At 36.2% G+C, this 22,771-nt stretch overlaps 1 protein-coding gene across 1 annotated transcript in view; it reads right to left on the reverse strand.

The window, feature by feature from the left end:
- AFF3 (ALF transcription elongation factor 3) overlaps positions 1-22,771 on the reverse strand; it is a 535,863-nt gene that overhangs the window by 153,325 nt on the left and 359,767 nt on the right. Inside the window, exons 8-9 of the mRNA XM_059406264.1 lie at positions 19,636-19,672; positions 8,785-8,836 (exon numbers count right to left, since the gene is read on the reverse strand). Coding sequence (XP_059262247.1) covers positions 8,785-8,836; positions 19,636-19,672 — 89 coding nt within the window. The remainder of the gene's footprint in view (positions 1-8,784; positions 8,837-19,635; positions 19,673-22,771) is intronic.

Genomic DNA, 22,771 nt, shown 5'->3' on the forward strand with positions numbered 1-22,771 from the left:
CCCCCCGCCACTTCAAAACCCTCAGATTGTTTTTCAGAGTCCATAGTCTCTCATGGTTCACCTCCCCTTCTAATTTACCCCAACTCCCTTCTCCTCTCTAACTCCCCATGCTATTTGTTATGCTCCACAAATAAGTGAAACCATATGATAATTGACTCTCTCTGCTTGACTTATTTCACTCAGCACAATCTCTTCCAGTCCCGTCCATGTTGCTACAAAAGTTGGGTATTCATCCTTTCTGATGGAGGCATAATACTCCATAGTGTATATGGACCACATTTTCCTTATCCATTCATCTGTTGAAGGGCATCTTGGTTCTTTCCATAGTTTGGCGACCGTGGCCATTGCTGCTATAAACATTGGGGTACAGATGGCCCTTCTTTTCACTATGTCTGTATCTTTGGGGTAAATACCCAGGAGTGCAATTGCAGGGTCATAGGGAAGTTCTATTTTTTATTTCTTGAGGAATCTCCACACTGTTCTCCAAAGAGGCTGCACCAACCTGCATTCCCACCAACAGTGGAAGAGGGTTCCCCTTTCTCCACATCCCCTCCAACACATGTTGTTTACTGTCTTGTTAATTTTGGCCATTCTAACTGGTGTAAGGTGATATCTCTATGTGGTTTTAATTTGAATCTCCCTGAGGGCTAGTGATGATGAACATTTTTTCATGTGTCTGATAGCCATTTTTATGTCTTCATTGGAGAAGTCTCTGTTCATATCTTCTGCCCATTTTTTTTTATATGATTGCCTGTTTTGTGTGTGTTGAGTTTGAGGAGTTCATTATAGATCCTGGATATCAACCTTTTGTCTGTACTGTCACTTACAAATATCTTCTCCCATTCCGTGGGTTGCCTCTTTGTTTCTTTGACTGTTTCCTTTGCTGTGCAGAAGCTTTTGATTTTGATGAAGTCCCAAAAGTTTATTTTCGCTTTTGTTTCCTTTGCCTTTGGAGACATATCTTGAAAGAAGTTGCTGTGGTTGATATCGAAGAGATTACTGCCTATGTTCTCCTCTAGGATTCTGATGGATTCCTGTCTCATGTTGAGGTCTTTTATCCATTTTGAGTTTATCTTTGTGTATGGTGTAAGAGAATGGTCGAGTTTCATTCTTCTACATATAGCTGTCCAGTTTTCCCAGCACCATTTATTGAAGAGACTGTCTTTTTTCCACTGTATATTTTTTCCTGTTTTGTCGAAGATTAATTGACCATAGAGTTGAGGGTCCATATCTGGGCTCTCTACTCTGTTCCACTGGTCTATGTGTCTGTTTTTATGCCAGTACCATGCTGTCTTGGTGACCACAGCTTTGTAATAAAGCTTGAAATCAGGTAACGTGATTCCCCCAGTTTTATTTTTGTTTTTCAACATTTCCTTAGCGATTCGGGGTCTCTTCTGATTCCATACAAATTTCTGGATTATTTGCTCCAGCTCTCCAGCTCAGTTTGGTGACTTTTGATGAGAAGTATTCCATTGTGTGAATATACCACAGTTATTTATCCATTCATTAGTTGATGGATATTGGAGTTGCTTCCAGTTTTTGACTATTATGAATGAAGCTACTAAAAATATTCTTGTACAAATCTTTTAAAGGACATGTTTTCCATTTTTCCTGCATGGATGCTACAAAGGGAATTGTTGGTCATGCGATAACTACATGTTTAGTTGCTTGGTCAAGCAATAAATGTGTATAAGAAATAGTCAAATCGTTTTCAAAAATGGTTATGCCATTTTACTTTTCTATCAGCAATGCATGAGATCTCTACCTGCTCCAGATCCTTGCCAATATTTGGTGGTGTCAGTCCTTTCAGTTTTAGCGGGTGGGTGTAGTGGTATCTCATTGTGGCTTTAATTTTTATTTCCCTGAAGAAGAATGTTATTGAAATGACATCTTGTAAGACATTAAAGTGAAATGCATCTTTTAAGCTGCTTGTTAGCCATTTATGTATATTCTTTTGTCGTTTGAAAAGGTTGCTCATTTAAAATATTCGTTTCTTTATCATTTTGTTACTGAATTGTCAGAGTTCCTTATGTATTCTGGATACTAATTATTTGTCAGATATATGTATTGCAAATATATTCTCCCAGTTTGTGTCTTGCCTTGTCATTTTGATGAGAAGATATTTTTATTTTGAGGAAGTCTAGTTCTTCAGGATTTTGTTTTGTATGTTTTTGTGATCTCTGTAAGACATCTTTGTCTATCTCAGGCTGTGAAGATATTCTCCTGTTTTCTTTTAGAAGCTTTGTAATTTTAGCCTTTATAATCAGGTCTATGATTCATCTCAAATGTATGTGGTATGAGAGTCCTGTTTTTTTCCCCCACCAGTTGCTCCAACACTTTTTGTTGAAAGCATTTGGGTTTTGCCACTGAACTGCTTGGTAATTCTGTGAAAAATCAACTGACCATACATGTAGGGGCCTATTTCTAGACTCTATTTTGCTCCATTGATTTATTTGTCTATCTTTATGTCAATGATGCACTATAGTACTTCAGTTTTATAAGCCTTGAAATTAGGAACTATAAGGCCTTCAACCTTGTTCTTCAAGATTGTTTTAGCTACTTAGGTACTCTGCTTTTCTATAAACATTTTAGAATGAACTCATCATTTTCTATGTAAGTGTCCTGCTAGCCTTTTGATCAAGAGAGTGTTGAATCCACAGAACAATATGAAAAGAATCAACATACTAACATAATTAAAATCTTCTAATTCATTAACATCTGTCCATTTACTTAGGTCTCAAATTTCTCTCACCAATGTTTTATAATTTTCACTGTACAGATCTTATGTCTTTTGCTAAATTTATTATGTATTTTGTCACTATAAGTGAAATTCCATTTAAAATTTCATTTTTCTATTATATATTGCTAATAAATAAAAACACAGCTGAGTTTTGTATGTTGACCTTGCTTAACTCATTTATTGATTCTACTAGTTGCTTATTAGATCTCTGAAGATTTTCTCTATAAACAATAATTCTTTTCAAACTTTATGTTTTTCAGTTCTTTTTCTTGTCTTATTGCACTGACTAGAACTTCCAATACAATGTTGATAGAGGTGGTAAGTGCAGATATTATTGCCATAATTTTGATTTTAGGAGGAAAATGTTTGGTGTTTCATCATTAAATACAGTATTAATGGTAGGTTTTTTATTGTACGTGCCCTTTATCAGGTTGATTAAGTTCCCTTCTTACTTCCTTCTTACTTCTACTTTGTAGAGATTTTTAAAATATCATGAATGGGTGTTAATTATGCTAAATACTTTATCTTCATCTATTTAGAAGACCATATGTTTTTTTTCCTTTATTCTATTAATATGGTGGATTACAATAATTTTTCTGTTAAACCAACCATGCTTCCCTGTGATAAACCCCATTTAGTCATAGTTAATCATATTTCTTCTTTCGGTCATTATGATTTTTTTCCTTTACATCCTTGAACATATTATAATAGATGCTTGAAAGTTCCTGTCTGAAAATTCCAACATCTAGATCACCTCAGGCTCTACTATAGTGACTACTTTTTCTCTTGATTATGGATCACATTTTCCTATTTCTTCACATATCCTTTAATTTAAAAAAATTTTTTTCTATTTATTTATTTGACAGACAGAGATCACAAGTAGGCAGAGAGGCAGGCAGAGAGAGAGAGGAGGAAGCAGGCTCTCTGTTGAGCAAAAAGCCCGATGTGGGGCTCTATCCCAGGACTCTGAGACCATGACATGAGCCAAAGGCAGAGGCTTAACCTACTGAGCCACCCAGGTGCCCCTATCCTTTAATTTTTTTATTAGATAATGAATATTGTCAATGATACATTATAGAGAGTCTAGAGGCTGTTTTTTTCCTTTAAAAATGTTGACTTTTCTATTCTATCAGACAAATTATTAGCTTATTGCCTGAAATTTGTGGGTACTCAGTGTTATACTTTGTCATGATCCATTTTGGTTTTGTCTTTAGTTTTCAGGTTGACTCCTTTATTCTTAAGGCATAGCCTCTCTGAGGTTTCCAAAAACAAACAAACAAACAAAACCCAAAAAACAAAACTCAAGGTATTTACCAAGCTGTTATAATTGGATGGGATTCAAATTCCAAACTTTACAGGCAGTAGTTGTAGGTATTAGGCAGCAGTTGAAATCTCTGCTCAGCCTTTCAGCTTTTTATTTATGTTTTTCCATTGGGCTCACTGACATCTTGCTGACACATATGCAGTTTAGGGATCATCAAAGGATTGAGAGAAATTTATATAAAGAAGTAGAAGTCTATTTTGTATGGCTCCTTGCTTTCTGGAATTTCTTCCCTTAAAGCCCATCTATTCTGGCATCCCTGAACTCCACTTCCTGACACTTCAAGCAAATAAGACTGTGGCTTTGTCCTTGAATTCTCCTTGCTCTTTATGGATTGAAAGTGCCCTCAGGGGAGAAGCTGTATAAATGCAGATCTCAACTAGTCCATTTCCTTTTTTCAAGGAACAAATTCCCAACATTATCTGCTTTCTTTTAGTCAACCTCTAATGTCTTCAAATAGTTTTTTAAAGAATATTTTGTTCAGAGTTTATAATAGTTATCATAGGAAAGTTAATCTAATGTAAGCTCTTTTACTATTGACATAACTGAAACTCTCTCACAGAAATTTTAATTTATGGGTTTGTGTGCGTGTATATTAAGAATAAATTATCTCTCATCTCAATGAATACTCATAGGATCATTAAATAATATATCCTGAAGGGATCCTCAGGTATTATCCAAGCAACTCTGTCCTACCAGGCAATGACTCTAAAATTTGTCAGGCTTAATCTCCTGTTTTTATTTATTCATATGTTATTTTCAGGTGTACAACATAATGATTTAATATTCAGTTGACCCTTGAAGAATTCAGTCAATACCCCAAGTCCCATATAGTTGAAAATCCGTGTATAACTTTTGACTCCCCGGAAACTTAACTACTAATAGTCTACTGTGACTGGAAGCTTTACTGACAACACACACAAGTCAATTATACATATTTTGTATGTTATATGTATTATATATTGTATTCATATAGTAAAGTAAACTAGAAAAAAGTTTATTAAAAATTATAAGGAAGAAAAATACATTTATAGTACTGTACTCTATTTTATGAAAAAAATACCCCACATATAATCAGATTCATGCATTATAAATCTGTGTTGTTTAGAAGCCAACTGAATGTATACACTGTGAAATGATCATCACATTGTCCAGTTAATATCCACAACCATACATACTTACACTTTTTTTCTTGTTTTGAGACCTTTTAAGATCTATTCTCTTAGTATCTTTCAAATATATTATAGAGTACTTTCAACTACAGTCAGGATGTTGCTCATTACCTCCCCAGGACTTCCTTATTTTACAACTGGAAGCTTGTACCTTTCGACTACCTTCTCCCATTTTGCCCATCCTTGCGGCCCCACCCCCATCCCTGCTTCTGGAAACCACCAATCTGTTTTGTTTTGTTTTTAGCATTTCACATATATGTGAGATCATATGGCAATTGTCCTTTTCTGTCTGACTTATTTCACTTAGCATAATGCCTTCAAGGTCCACCCCTGTTGTTGAAAATAGCAGGATTTCCTTCTTTTTATGATCAAATAATATTCCAGTGTGTGTATGTGTATGTGTATGTGTATGGGTTTGTTTGCATGTGTGCATTTATCATATTTTCTTTATCATTTCATTCAGTAGTGGTCACTGAGTTTATATCCATGTCTTGACCATTTTAAATAATGCTAATGTCTTGCTTTTAAAAGAGGCCAGGGAAGAAAGATGCTTCTTCAGGAAATGAGTTCCCTGTCTGGTGACTCCCTATTATATACTATAATTTAAACCCATACAATGGCTTTAAATTACTCATAGGGTCACTGAATTATAGAGACAGATGGATGTATAAGCATTACTGAAGCTGAGTTTGTCCCACTAAACCATGAATGTGAAAGAGGTATTTTTCCTCATGTTTTATGTGTATGCTATTTATAATTTTCTTTGCTCTGCTTCTTCACGCCTTCCCTGCCATGGAGTTCATCATTTTTTGTCTGTTTTACTTAGGTTCTTTCACGCTTTTTCATCTTCAAGCATCCATATACTCTCTGTTCTCTCAACTTGGCTTCTGAATCATTCTGGTTGCTCTGAACCTTAACATTATGAATTGAATCATTTACCCCTCAAAATTCATATGTTGAAGCTCTGGCCTCCAGTACCTCAGAATGTAACTTTATTTGGACACAAGGTCTCCATTGGGGTAATAAGGTAAAAAATGAAGCCCTACTCCAATATAACTGGCATTTTTTATAAAAATGGGAAATTTGGACTCAGATACACACAGAAAGAAGATTATGTGAAGAAACACAGGGAGAATATGGCCATCTGTTAAACAAGGCCTGAAACAACAGATCCTTTCTTCACAGAAGAAACTGACCCTACTGACTGATCTTAGACTTCTAGCCTGCAGAACTGTGAGACAAGAAGTTTCTGTTGTCTTAGACACCTGGTCTGTGGTACTTTGTTATGGTAGCCCTAGTAAACTAATATACTTACCTCTTAACAAATAATCTGATTAACTTTTCTATTTGATTCTGACTCAAGGCTTTGCTTTGTCTCTTAAGATCTACTCACCCCTTGGTTTGGTAAATGGTCAGAAGAGCAAAATATGTGATATATGTTCTAATTTTTTTTCACTGAATTTGAATGACTTTTCTGATCCTTAGGTTCCTTGTATATAAAATAAGGATATTGTCCTTACCTACCTGTCTACCTAAATAAAGCTCAAATAAGATACTGCAAAGAGCATATAAAATACTGCACAAATCTCAGGCATCCTGAGTCCTTTTTCTTTGTTCATAATATGTTCCTTCTCTTGTTTAATTACAAAAGAACCACTGTTAGAGGGCTCAAGTCAGAATTCTCCACTTTATAAAAAAGGTTAATCTATTTGAGAGAGAGAGAGAGCAGGGTGGTGGTAGAGGAGAGGGGCAAAGAGAGAGGACGAGAGAGTACCAAGCAGGCTCTGTGCTGAGCATGGAGCATGACCCCAACATCCAGACCCAAGGCAAAACCAAGAGTCAGATGCTTAACTGACTTTTCCCTCCAAGCATCCCCAGAATTCTCCACTTTTTAAAGAGAAATCCTTTCAACCTAAGACTTTATTTCACTATTTCTAGTTCAAGAGGCAGGATGTGAGGCAAATGATGAATATGGGGTGATGTTTCAAGCTTTTAACATTATGACATCTCCAGAGGGTTTACAAGTAATTCCTCAAACAATATATTTATTTTTATAAGAGACTAACATATGGAGACCAATTCCTTTAGAGAACAAGCTTTTTAGAAATGCTTACGGGAAGAAGAACTAATGGCATATCAAACTGCATTAACAAGATTGCGGTATGTATTAAATGTGATTTTAAAATTTATAAAATTAAATGTGGAATGTTAGCAGTTGTTCAACATATTTTATATCTTCTGTCTATTTTTAAAATGATTTTGTTAATGGGAATTTGAAAAATTGTTGTTCCTACAATAATTAGCACTTTTATAACAATTATTTATAAAATACCACTTATTCCCAAATAGCTTACATTCTAGTTGCATTGATTCTTATCCAGTTTCAAGTGTTACTAAAAAGAACCAAATTTTTAAATGATTCTACCCTTTTCAGTTCTCTAGAATGCCTCCAGATGGCATTAAAACCCTTTTTCCATTATATTTTGCAGCACAAAAATTAAAAAATTAGTGCTATTTTAACCACTTAAGATTAGTCACGTTCATTCTTTCACCAGAAATCATGACAATAGGACTATTTAGACCTCTAAGGCAATATTTTAAGAAAGACAAACATATAACTACATCCTTTATGAAATACATATGGAAGCCAAAGGAACTTCCCAGACTGAGAAACAGATCTTGGACAAAATAAGACATTCGGTAATATCCTATCACAAAGTGTGATTTCTAACGAGTAGCATTTTAGATGCTGAGTAATATGACCCATGGCCCACACATAGGAAAATTCACAAAGCTGTCTTATACTAAGAAAACATATCTCACCCCTCAGAGTGATAAATAAAGATTCTTAAGGAACCAACCCGTTACTGATTCCTGTGAAGCTAATGTAATTTGTTAACTTGTGAATTATTTAATTTAAACTTAGGTGGAAAAATCTGGTAGCAAATGAATCACTGAAAACCCATTTGAATTCTTTGAGGACTAAGAGGAGAAAGACAAAATATGGAGTGAGGAACACATGCTTTCTAAGTGCTTTTTCTTATGTTTTAAAAATTCTTAGGTTATTTTTGAATTCAAAAAAATAACAAATTTTTGGGATTCCAGAGGTATTTCTTATTGTATTTTTCACATAATTCCAAGGCTGGAGATGGCAGGCTTTTAAAATGACATTGGTATTGCCCAGGTATGTAGGACAGAATATCTCCCAGTATGTGTGAAAAGTCTTGTAATTATTTATGACAGTGCTGAAAGGCTCCAATGAAATTCTAAAGGGTTTGCCTCCTTTCTCCCTGACAATACACACCCTGAAATCTTATTACATTTCTATTCTATAAGGAGAAGTATTTGTACTTTTAAGATTACTCTTATTGTGATAAAGCATAGGAAAGACCTCAAATTGTGTCCGTACCCAAAAGCACTTAAAAAGACATCATCATGAGAAAGAGAACCACAGGCTTCCTTCCATTATTATTATGATTACTCTTACAAGATACTAGCACTGTTTCATATTACAGGCATATTATCTGGATAGAAACAGGAAAGAGACTTACGATGTATTCGATGTGCCATTGTCTGGACTCTCTGGCTCAGCATCACCTTTCTCTTAAAAAGGAAGCAGGAAAAAAAAAAAAAAACCAACATGTGAATGTTATGGTCTTTAAGATTTAAGAGAGATTAAATATATTTCCATGCTCCTATTAAAAATCTTTCAAAATGCGCAGCAGGAGGCTTTTAAAACATCTTTTTTTATTGTCTGAGAACCGGATTTGCAAGTAATTTCTTCTCTGTGTTCCAATTGCCCAGGCACGGATCTGTGAGTAGGTACTAAGGAGCTGTTTGCAAACAACCAGAGGTTCAGAGTGGAGACCTTGCCAAAAGATGAATATCTTACAGATGGAACCTGTTTCCTTCCACTTCATTTTACAGAAAATTTAAGGAAATAAACTCCATTAGCATTCTATAGGCAAGGCATTTTGAACTTTGATCCTTTCTGCTAACATAAGCCAAACCAGGGCAGACTGTGTAAGCCCTTGGAGGAGAGAATTTTACAGAACACTAAGGCTGCACCACAGCTTCCAAGATCCCCAAAATTTCTACCCTACTGAGAGCCCTGGCAACACCTTTTGTGAGCTCTGCTTTAATGCAGAGTAAGATGGAAACCAGAAATCCTTCCAGACCATCTGAAAGTCTAGCTACAGAAATGTTTCTGCGGTCTGTGGTCATTGAAGACTTAATAGGTTTTAATTAAGGAAGCCTGGAAACATTTCCCTTTTTATAGTTTTTAAAAGGACAAATTCTAGAATACACATAATGTAATTCTTAGAACTGTGACCATTGAGGGCTTGAGCTATGCATCTCCTTTTTGTAATGTGCTTCCTCAAGGCTAGAGGATGGAAGGACAAGGGTCAAGACTGCACGTGTGAGTTAGTTATGTTTCGATGGTTGTGTGGTGCTGAAATTGAGTAAACCCTAGAGAAGGTTGTGGAATGTAAGAAATGGGCCTGATGGTGGCAACTTGCATTGCTTTGTTCTTTCACGTCAGGCCTGAACATCTTGTGGAACCTCAGGCCTATGGCATGACATTAGCTTCGTGGTCACTGAGTCTCAGGAATGACCCCCTAAATTACACAATGAACACATCCCAAAGATATCATCCAAACTGAATTCCAGAGGAAACTTTACACTATCTCCTCTTTTTCTTATAGAAAATTAAACAGTTGTGAAGAAGAGAAGGCATAGTTACATAGGTAGTTCACACATCTAGCTCATATATAACTTGGTGTTAATATGTGTATGCAGTGCCAGAAAAACCACGGGGGATAGTCACTCTGTTAAAAAGCCACAAAATTTATTTAAGTGCCTTGATCACAAACACTGATGAGACAAGGCCCCATCATGGACAAAACCATACTGAAATAAAAGTAGAGGCAGCAAATTCACAAACTTGCTTTAAAGCTCATACTTTTATACTATATTTTTGTTTTCCAGGCCAGTCCATGGTGCACTCATGTAGGAGACATGTAAGGCCTCATCAGCTGGCATTAGTGCTGGAAAATAACCTAATTTAGTACTCTCCAAAATCATTTTCCCGCTAAGTAACCACGATTCCTGCCAGGATCCCCAAATAAGAGCTGTAACACCTGCATTCTGTAAGACAAACCCAACTGGAGGCTTAATTTCTCAACCATATTGATGTTTTTTTCCCCTTGAATTTGGAACAACTGGTTACTTTCCCAAGTCTATAGCCGCCAGTAATAACCCCACATACAATCATAATCAAGGACGTAAAACGGCAGCTTCCGGAGCAGCAGGCAATGGTAAACAGTTCTAAACAACTTCTGTCATAGACACGGGAAATCAGTAATACAAACAGAGACAGTTAATTGGATGTCTGAATAAGGATGCTTTACCTTGACCAACAATGCTGACAAGTAGCCTGTAGGTTGAGAGGGCACAGGCCTCATTGTGCATGGGATCTGGGGGCTGCAGGAACTGTGGGCTGGATCAGCACAGGGACGAAGCCGCAGCTGATTACCTCTGCTCTTAGCAGCACTGATGTTGTGGCAACAGGGAAAACAGAATAGGAGGGACACAGTGGGGCCAAACGGGGCATTTACGGACGGCCAGAGAGTGTGTTCTTGGCAACTTCATTGCTGATAATGAACTAACCTTTCAGGGGAAAAGTAAACTCAGAATGAAGACAGGGATTAAAGCTGTTTTTGTTGTTCAGAAAGAATAAAATGCATAACTGTCCCCATCATCTTGAAATTTTAGGTGATGCAATTTCTGAAGTGCATTTGAAATATTCAAGTGCATCAGCCATTAAGAATCATACTCTCTTTATCGGGACCCAAGGGAATGATCAATGTATAATAGAAACCGCACCCCCCTCCCCAAATTCTTAGTTGGGTGCTCAGGAGATGTTTCCCTGCAGCCAACAAAAAAGACGGTTTGGGGTCACCCTGGTTATTTCAGCTGTTTTCATGACAGATACCACACTCGTCTCTTTGGGGGAAACCTGCACTGATCATTAAGAAACTGAACATAAAAAATGGTTCAGGAGCAGTGTGGTCATCTTGCATGTGGAAATTTAATTACAGAGAGGAAGACAGAGAAAAAAAAATGAGCCATAGGATATATATATCTGTACACACACTAAATGTATATATGTATATACATATACGATATGTGTACTTTCAGGTTGACGCTCCCTATTTGTCCTCTTGAGCTTTCCACGGTACCTAACATATACTACATGCTCAGTTTATGTCCTCTGTCTCCTGACCTCTCATAAATACAGTGGGAGAAGAGGAGAAAGGGGCACTTACCATGGAGATGGATATAGTTTGAGGTATAAAACAGCTTGATGGCCCCAATAAGCCACTTAAAAAAATTACAGTAGCTACATTTTTAATCCAATCAATGCACTGAGGACTTATACACTGGGCACTCTGGTAACATGAAGATAAATAATACCTAATTCATTCCCTTTAAATACATAGCTTGACAGCACTGCTAGTGTATGCACTCTCCATCAACAGGGCTACAGGGTGGACTAAAGACTGTTGAAAAGGGACAAAATATACCTGCAGTAGCCTTTGTTCTTCTGCAGAGGAAAGTTTTGCTATACTATGACATTTCTTTTTTTTTTTAATTTATTTTTATTTATTATTTTTTATTATTATGTTCAATTAGCCAGCATAGAGTACATCATTGGTTTTGATGTAGTTTTCAACCATTCACTGGTTGAATGGGTTACTTTCTAACAAAAGTAACCCATGTTCATGGTAATGACTTGGCTTGCTTTTGTTTTTAGTTCTGTAAGGCCTTCACCCACTTCGGTAAGCGATACACTTGTTTCTAGATATATCAACTTTAGACAGTGTGTATTGATTTCTGATATAAAAGACAAGAGATAAGGTACTTAAGATGCTACCACCTCCGCTTACAATTCTTACTGGTTCTGTTATTACTTGTAATGTCTCTAGTGGGTATTTAGAACTTTAAGTTTAACCTTCTATTTCTGGATTAATCAACTGCTGACAGTATCTTTTCCTTTATACTATGTGAAATGAGGAAATTCACTCATTTGTTCTTCCCTCCCTTCACTGCACACAACTCTGTACAGCTATACTTTTCCTTCCACATAGCCAAGATTTAAAACATTTATATTCTGTTCAGTAATTATTAATGAGTCACCCTCATTAATAGTAATTTAATTAATGATTTAATTTTTGTAATTGTAGGCACATTAGAAAAATTATAAACCAATAGTCAGATTTATAATATTATAATGATTAAATATTAGTCACTAAAGAACAAAGTACTAAGACTAGACGTGTATAGAAGGGAACATCACTAACTCTGAATGAAGGCAAGTGTTCTTGGCATTTAGGTCAAATGTATTTCCATTTTTATCTTCATCATGCCACATGTTAATCTGTCTCAATGAAAGGCTATGGTTTTCCTAAAAATATGTTGAACAAAGATGCACATGGGTGGCTCATTTGGTTAAACATCTGCCTTCAGCTCAGGTCATGATCCTAGCTAGAGGTCCTGGGATGGAGCCCTCTGTCAGGCTCCCTGCTCCATGGGGAGTCTGTTTTCCATCTCTCTCTCTGCCCCTCCCCTCACTCATGCTCTCTCTCGAGCTCTCTCAAATAAATAAAACTTTTTAAAAAATGTTAAATGGAGCATCCACTTAAGGTACATACAATGTATATGTCTATGAAAGTTATATATGCAGTTCTTAAAAGGTTAAAATGAGTTAACTGTGAAAACAGACCAGGAAATGAGTATTGTCAAGAAATAACCCAGAAACTTCCCAAGCTTACATCACCTTTCTGCCCTCCCCACCAGCTATCTAGAAATGGAATTTATGTTAATCATTACCTTTCTTTTTTTAAGGTTTTTTTTTAACCACCCAAGTATTTATTAGTAGATTCTTTAGTTTTTTCCTTATATAAATTTTACATAAATGGAATCACACCATTGCATTCTTTTGAGACTTATTCTGTCACTCAGTGTTATGGTTTTTAGATTCAGCCATCACGATGTATTGTTGTACGTTCACTCATTCTCATTGTTGTGCAATATTTCCTTATAAAAATCTACCATGATTTTCTTATTCATTTGACTCTTGATGGACATTCATTTTTTCATTAAGAATGATGTCATTACAAACATTCATGAACTTCCTTCCTTGTTTATGTTAAGAGTTCTGGGACATGACGCTTACATATTCTTGACTTTACTAGGGAATCCTAAACTGGTTTCCACATTAACTTATGGTTACATTTAAAAATTTTTTTTCAACTTAATAATGTAAAATGTAATTTCACTGTGGTGTTTGCATTTCTTTTTTTTTTTTAAGATTTTATTTTTATTTGACAGAAATCACAAGCAGGCAGAGAGGCAGGCAGAGAGAGAGAGCAGGAAGCAGGCTCCCTGCTGAGTAGAGAGCCCGATGTGGGGCTCGATCCCAGAACTTTGGGATCATGACCTGAGCCGAAGGCGGGGCTTTAACCCGCTGAGCCACCTAGGTGCCCCTGGTGTTTGCGTTTCTGAGTGCCAGTGGGGTAAATATATTGTGCTTGCTCTTTGTGATACTCCCTGTCAATTCTTAAAAAAAAAATTTATTTTCTTGATACAAGTCTTCTGCCACATTATATAGGCACACACACACCCCAGGGAATAACTGTGCCCAGTATGAATCTTTTTACTCAAAATTTTTTTCTGGAATATTTGAATGATTATTAGTTCTCAATATTAATGTAGTTGAATTGATTAGCATTTCCCTTTATTATTTTGGCTTAAGAAATACACTAGGTGTGGTGCAAAAGTAATGAATACTGTTATGCTGAAAATAAATAAAAAATAAATTAAAAATAAATTAAAAAAAGAAATACATCAAAAGATATTCTATGTTATCTTTTGAAAGTGTATATTTTTTCTATTAACATTTAGGTCTTTTAAAAGTACAAAGAATAGGGGCTCCTGGGTGTTCAGTTGGTTAGGCGTCCAACTCTTGATTTTGGCTCATGTCATGATCTCAGGGTCGTGAGATCAAGCCCTGTGTCAGGCTCCATGCTCAGTGAGGAGTCTGCTTGAGATTCTCTCTCTCTCCCTCTCCTGCTTCCCCTCCTCTCCGTAAAAATAAAATTAAATAAATCTTAAAAAAATATGAGGAATGGTTTTTGTATATGCTATAGGGTAGGAGTTAATTTCATTTTTCTCCCTATGGATAACCAATTATTCTGGTACTATTTATGAAAAAGCCCATTCTTTCTCCATTGGTCTACATTATCAGCTCTGTATTAAATCCAGTTTTCATACCTCTGTGGGTCTGTTCCTGGGTCTTCTATTCTATTTCATTGCTCAATTTGTCTATTACTATCTTCATTACTTAGCTAAAAAATAGGTATTTATTTTTAATACTGGTATTGTAAGGCCCCAGCCTTCTTGTTCTTCAGGTGTATCTGAGCTACTCTTAGCCCTTGTTCTACCAAATAGATTTGAGAATCAGCTTGTCAATTTCCACATATATACAAGTGAAGTTATATATTTGCTGTCTGCTGGATCCCACTGTCCCACTGCTGCTGTCGAAAAGTGAACTGGAAATCTAATTGTTGCTTCTCTAAAGGTAATAAAGGTTATTTTATGAATTCTTCCTTATCTTGCAATGTGGGGGGTTTGAGGGGTAGGAAAAGAATAAATGAAACAAGATGGGATTGGGAGGGAGACAAACCTTAAGTGACTCTTAATCTCACAAAACAAACTGAGGGTTGCTGGGGATAGGGGGGCTGGGGGGGGGGGGTGGGGTTATGGACATTGGGGAGGGTATGTGCTATGGTGAGTGCTGTGAAGTGTGTAAACCTGGTGATTCATAGACCTGTACCCCTGGGGACAAAAATACATTATATGTTTATAAAAAAAATTTTTTTTTAATTTAAAAAAAAAAAGGAATTCTTTATCTTTGTAATTTACAGTTTAACTATATTGTGTCTAGTGTGGACCTCTTTTTTATTTTATTTATCTGGCTTAGTACTCATTGAGTTCTTTCAGTCTGTGGGTTAGTATCTTTCAATTCTGGAAAATTCTCAGCCACTTTCTCCTTTAATATTTCCTCTGTTCCCTTATCTCCTTCTGGAAAACTCCAGTTAAATGTATGTTGGACCTTCTCATTTTATTCCCCATGTTTCTTAACCTCCATTTTGTATTTGCCATTTCTCTAAGCTGTACTCTAGATAATTGCTTAAGTCCAATTTCCCAATTCATTATTTTTTTTCTTCAGTGAAGTCCAATCATCTGCTGTTAAACCTGACCAAGGAAATCTTATTTCCCATTATTATTTTTTCATTTCTAGAGGTTCTGATAAGTACTTCTTCAGATCTTCTTGTTCTTTACCACATTGTCAATCTTTTTTTGTTTTTTTTTAAATTATTATTTCTGGAATTTAAAGTAAGCACTCTTCTTTTATATTTTGGGCTTGGTTATTCCACTTGATCTTAGCCAAAAGTCTGAGAAGTGATGGGTTTGGTAATTTCAATCTCCCAAATCCTTGCAGGTCTAATTCTCTGTTTTTCATTACTCTTGTTAATGGTCTCTTGTTTTCTTGTATATGAGTGGTTTTCTCTTTTAAGTATATGTACTTAAGCAATCTCATACTCAATGTGGGGCTTGAATTCATGACCTAAGATCAAGAGCTGTATGCTCCACTCTCTGAGCCAGCCAGAAGCCCATATTTTTAAAATTTTAGTATATGAGTGATTTTGATAGTGAGTTGCTCATTTCCCTTAGAATTCTATTTTTATTATTCTTTATTAACTGTTTTTCCCCCTTTTTCTGGTATTCTTATTAGCTGAATTTTGACCTTTCCATCCTGATTGATTTTCCAAGAATCTTACCTTCTTGTCATATTTTCCATCTGTCTTTTGCTTAATATCTAGAAAACAAATGTTTTTAACCTTCTAGATTCCAGACATCAGCTATTACTCATTTCTATTAAATTTTAAAATTTTATTGACTATATTTTAAATTCTCAAGTGCTCATTTATTCTGCAACTACTTCTTTTTCATGCCAATTTGTTCTCTTTGTATTTAATACAAAAAAATTTCATTTTTTTCTGAAGATTGTAATGACACTTGAAATTTTTTCTTCTGTTCTTTGAATTAATAGATTGCTTCCCTCAGGGCCATTCTTTTTCTTTGGTGCTCTGTTACATATTCTCATTTTTGAATGACAATGGGTTGATTAATTAAGGTAATTGGTGTGAATTCCCTGTATTAGTATATTCATCTCTTTTCCAAACATACCTCTACCTTGTAGGGAAGGGCTGATTTAGAGCTCTCTGTATGTAAGGGCACAGGGTACTGAGACTGGAAGCCTTCATTTAGGGTTCAGGAGAAGAGAGACCTCAGGGTAAGCTGGGAGCCCTGACCCTTCCTCTACACCCCAACAAAAATAGGAAGTACTTTATTCTGAGTGTGTAGTATTTTTATTTCCTTCTTGAGAAAATGTGACTCTTCTTCTACAACCCATAAATGTCTATTTTTAAGGTCTGGTATCATCTCAGATTCTGCTCTGCTTCTCTCTTAGTTAACAGCCCCCCAACTAGGACTTCTAGTCAGCTGTTCATTTTCTTAGTAAATATTACTTTCTCTTTTTTGGGGGTGGGGGCCGAAAAACTATACTGAATGCTCTCTATGAGAACCAGTTAGGATGGGTGTGGAGGTAATCAGGGGAATAATAGTCCAGGTGTTCCTGTCATTGCCCACAATCCATGCCTATGTATTCTTTCTTGGGATTGAATAGAAATATGGAGTCTCTCTGGGATCTCCCTAAAATAGTTCCCACCACTACTAGAGCTTGTTCCTATTTGTTTCACTATTTTCCTTTTTCTGGGTCATGATTTTCTCTGCCAGGATTATCAAACCTTTCTGCTTCTGTTTTCCAAAAACTCAATTGAATTTCTGGTTTGTTAATGGCATCCCTTCTTGTTCTCTGTGCTATTATGGATTTCTTCCCATTACTATATCTTTTGGTTATTTAAATGTGGATCCTGAAGAAAGGGGAAGAAGTGCTCACACATGGTCTTCCTATTGAACAGGATGCACTGAGAACTTTTGAAAAACACAGACATATGTCATCTATTTTAATATCTAAGTGTCTTAAACTTAATAAACTTCTATAGTATTAAATTAATTGTTAATTCAACAAATTGACTACAGCATCTATCTTTTAAGGATTTGGATTGAAAAGAATTTCTGTTCAATTTACACACTCTTTTACCTTAATTATGTACATAACATACTTTTTCTAATTTCAAAAAGAAAAGAAAAGCACTGACCAAAAGTGACAGTCCATCAATCCACACATACACATTTTTGTTTGTTGTCTTTGAAGTTCAGTTTTTTCTATTTTCTACATATTTGCTGGAGTCAGAACTCCAAACATATTCCAAACTGTAATGATTCCAAACCAAATACAAGAAACAGCACTGGAAATGCTGATGGCATCAGCTCTCCTAAAACTTCAAATGCACTTTAATCTACAGAAAAAGCTCAGATTTTTAAATAGCAGTATTACCTTTTTATAGATGTGCTTGACTTTGGGGGGGGGATTTATTTGAAAACAAAACATCCCCCATCCCTAGAAAAGAGGAAAACAAAATATCCCCCATCTCTAGAAAAGAGGAAGCCAATCACAAACTTCCATAGACAATGAAATGCCAGAGAGTATACCACACAAGGCAGGTGCCCCCATCATTCCATAGAAGATGGATTCAGTTTACATAATCTACATTGCAGTATAAGCACATGGATTTATGACATGCCATAAAAATCCACTGATACATAAACAAATCACAGTATATAGTTCTTGGTCAAGAATTCAAACTCACAGTGAAATGACAGAGCAACCTTCTAGGGGTCAAGTAATGGGATACAGTCTGTTGTTTTTGGTCTAGAGATTCCAAAATGCAAATCCTGGCAGTCATTTTTTGTTTTACCATGTGACCTCAGATTAGTTATTAAGCTCAAAATCTCATTTTCATTACATGCAAAATGGGGATGGTAATGCCTACCTTATGTGCCTATGGTTAGGATTCAGTGTAATTACATGTCAAGGCACTGGGACACAGAACAGACTCAACAGCTATTTCCTTTGTTCTTTATGTCAAAACTTCTAAGCTCAAGCAAGTACAATGAATGTACATCTTCTCCCTTTACCCTGAATTGTTTAACTTCAAATGGAAAGTAGTGAGAAAAGTAATAGCAACTCTTCAGTAAGCTCTAGTTTCTAGTGTGTTCTTTAGTTACAATTACAAGGCATGTGATGCTGATACTGCACATCTCATGGACTTAATCAGGCATTTCTTTTAAGTCCCTTTCTTATCATTGAATTTATCATTTTCCTTAGATTTCAAGTCCCTTGGCCTTTTACCTCTTTACCAGTGCCTGTGCTCAGCAAATCCCAAAGAGTGTGGGATAATTAAGTGACATTGCCTATGTGTCATGACGCCTCCATCCCCCAACCTTAATCTTTCTCTAGCTGTGCATTAAAATTCTGGGGCTTTCTAACACATTTGTCTGGTAGTCTTTTCTCCTCAAGCCTTCTGCCTCACAGATGCTCAGTGGGTGAGTCTCACTTCCAAAGATACGTTTACTAGCTCAGAGTGATTTTCATGTTCAAACATAGCTTTGTAATTGGCAAGGGGTGCTCTCAACTGAGGGGCTGGCCATGAGACTAACAATGCCCAGTCTTGGTGAGTGAGTGCTTTCACGACATGAATGGGGTAGCATATGAATTTTTAATGTTCAAGGAGATATTAACACCAATTACTAGTGCCAAAGAAGAGAATTAAAACACTACTTTGTGGAATGATAACATCTTCTCTTTGATGAAGAAGCCCATGCGTTTTATTAGATAGGGGTTTAGTAAGAAAATTGCTTCCTAGAAGCACCCTGTCTATCTCTGGAAGAGGGAAAGATTTCTTTATGGATTCTAAGGTCATTTATCTTGAGGTCTTCTGATTGGTTCTCCTGGCCCAATCATTTTCTTTCAATTTAGATAACTCACTAGTTGCCTTTAAAGATTTTTTCCCCTCCACATATACCAGAGACTGACTGTAATAAAGGAAAACCTTCTTTCCTCCCAGGATTGCTTTGAAATTTACCATTTTATGTTTTGGTCCTCCTTTCCTTTGAATAAAGCTAGAGGAGCACTCCAGAATCTTATCCATTGGGGCAGTACTTGAACAAATGGCCCTCTTTTTCCCCACCTGATTTTGCTTCTTAGTGAAGTTCTTCTCAACCTACAGTCTATTGCATGCATTTTTCCTTCTCACCCCCTCTATATTCCACCATCCACAAATGAAACTGTAGAGAGAAGTCTTTCTTACTTGGATTATTGTGTCCGGAGGAAACAAGCTGAGAGTCCTAAAAGAACAAGAAATATCAATTAATTTTCTTATTTTGACTTTAAAAATCTAAATTGAATATTAGACATACTACGGGTCATTCAGTAATTCACTAATCGTGATCTGTACAAGGCACTGTAATGAGAAACATTTATATCAATGTGCTTACTAAGCAGTTCTGGAAATGTAGTTCACAGTCTCTTTGCTTTTGTATTGTAGACTTTTTGTTTATTGAGGTGAAGTTCACATAACATAAAATTAACCACTTTAAGATAAGCAATTTAGGGATGCCTGCATGGCTCAGCCAGTTAAGTGTCCAAGATTTTGGCTCAGGTCATGATCTCAGGATAGTGAGATAGAGCCCCGTGTCCAGCTCCATGCTCAGTGTGGAGTCTGCTTGGGATTCTCCCTCCCTCTCCACACCTGTGTGCTCTCTCTCTGCCCCTTACCACCCCTGTGTTCTCTCTCTTTAAAATAAACATAAATAAATCTTAAAAAAATATTTAAAGTGAAAAACTCAGTTGCACTTAGTACATTCCTAATGTTGTATAACCACTACCTCTATTTGGTTGCAAAGATTTCCATCATTCCAAAATAAAACTTAACTTTCAGGCAGTGTCTCCTCATTCTCCCACTTCCCTTAGTCCCTGACAATCACCAAATCTGTATCCTGTCTCTATGAATTTATCTGTTTTGGATATCTCAGGGAATCATAGAACATGTGACGTTTTGTGTCTGGCTACTTTCACTCAGCATAATGTTTTGAGGGTCATCCATGTAATAGCATGTATCAGTGCTTCGTTCCTCTTTATGGCCAAATAATAGTCCATTGTGTATATATACATCAATTTGTTTAGCCATTCATCCATTAATGGATATATCAGCTGTTTCCACCTTTTGGCCATTATGACTAGGGCAGTTATGAACACACAAGTGTATGTATTTATTTCAGTCCTGTTTTCAAATTTTGGAAATATACCCATGAGTGGAATTATGGAGTCATATGGTAATTCTATATGAAAGTTTCTGAGGAATTGCCAAACTGTTCTGCACAGTGAACGAATCATTTTGCATTTTTTTAAAAAAAGATTTTATTTATTTTATTTGACAGAGAGAGAGATCACAAGTAGGCAGAGAGGCAGGCAGAGACAGAGGGGGAAGCAGGCTCCCTGCTGAGCAGAGGGCCCGATGCGGGGCTTGATCCCAGGACACTGAGATCATGACCTGAGCCGAAGGCAGTGGCTTAATCCACTGAGCCACCCGGGCGCCCCTCATTTTGCATTTTTACCAGCCATATATGAAGGCTCCAATTTCTCCAGATCCTCACCAATACTTGTTATATTCCCTTAACTTGGAGAAATTTTATGATAGCTGTCTTAGCATATGCAGTTACTCACAGTGGTTTTGATTTATATTTCCCTAATGACAATGATGATGAGCATGTTTTCATGTTTTTGTTGGGCTCTTGTATATCTTCTTTGGAGAAATATCTATTTAAGGACTTGGCCCATTTTAAAGTGGGTTGTTGGTCTTTTTTGTTGCTGAGTTGAAAGAGTTCTTCACATATTCTGGATCATAGACTCTTACTGGACATATGATTTGCAAACATTTCCTCCCATTCTGTCAGTTATCTTTTTACTTTATTGATAATCTCCTTTGATGCACAAAAGTTTTTAATTTTAATGAAGTCCACTTTTTTTCTTTTTATAGTTTTTGGTATTATATCTGAGAATCTACTGCCAAATCCAAAGTCATACATGTCTTTCTATGTTTTCTCCATGAGGTTTATGGTTTTAGTTTGCATATTTAGGATTTATTATATTACTGACTTTTAATCTAACCCAGTTCCCTTTCGATGTACATTTACTCTCATCACCTTTCTACAGATGAGGCTGGCAACCATCCCACCAGGGACAATCCACTGAACAACTGTTGTCAGTCTCACATTGGTGGATGAAAAGATTATTACAGATTTCCACTTACCTGCAATGGTAAGTGCTGGTGGAAAGTCAGAATTACGTAGTATTTTGAGTTTAGTTACTGTTTAGGTAAATAGCAATTGAACCTGATTTTACTTGCACTAAAGTGAAATGCTAACTTTTGCTTTGGGAATTCACATCCTTTTTACTTGCTAAATTCCCATTTAGTGTGAAATATAAAGGACAGTTACAAAAGGATGAATTAATCGAGATGGTAGGAATGTAAAAGAATAAGGGACTGCACATAAATTCCAGTGAAACTCCTTTATAATTTCAGTGCATGGGACACAAATCCAGTGAAATGGAATTAACTTCTATTACATAGTTTAATGTATTTTACTAGAGTTTTGCTTCATGAATATGTTTGTCGTGGGACAGGAGATGTCCTTTATGACTTGTTGCATATTCAAATCTAGATGAGGTTTTCAAAAGGAATTCCACTGGACCAGTATAAAATCAGACAGACTGCTAGGTAGGGGCTGGGTGGGAAAATAGGGGAGGGAAGGGATTCCCCCCTCTGTTAACAGACCGAGTCATACACAGATGTTTTTAATGTTAATGCTAGTAATGATGAACTATTCATATGAAGAAAAGGAACAAGCTCAACTCTCAGTCTGAGATTCAAATTTTGGAAACAGTGTATTAAGATGAAATATTATTCCTAAAATGATGGGCTAAAGTATAATTCTCATAAAAAAGTGATTTGGGCCTACTTTGGATAGTTGTTATTAAAAAGACATCCATGATTAAATCCTCCAAATGGACTGGTATGCTTCCATCTTTTCTAATTAATTTAGAGATTATATTTGAACATAAATTAGTGTTAGCTTTGATATGTGCAAAGTACTTTGAGCCCCCTGTAGTTGACTTCTCTGAGAGGTCTATAGATTTTGACATTTTGCCGGTGTCTTGTACTAGACAGATAAACATTCACTCACCATCAAATAGATAAGAATGGCATTTGAGATACTTTTCAGCGTTAAGTTCATTCTCTTTCTCTCTCTCTTTTTTGAAGTAGGCTCCACGCTCAGTGTGGAAACAAATGAAGGGCTTGAACTCATGACCCTGAGATCAAGACCTGAGTTGGAATCAAGAGTCAGACACTTAACCGACTGAGCCAAGTGCCTTGCATTAAGTTC

The sequence above is a fragment of the Mustela nigripes genome, chromosome 7 (genome assembly GCF_022355385.1).
Source record: "Mustela nigripes isolate SB6536 chromosome 7, MUSNIG.SB6536, whole genome shotgun sequence".
Lineage (NCBI taxonomy): Eukaryota > Metazoa > Chordata > Mammalia > Carnivora > Mustelidae > Mustela > Mustela nigripes.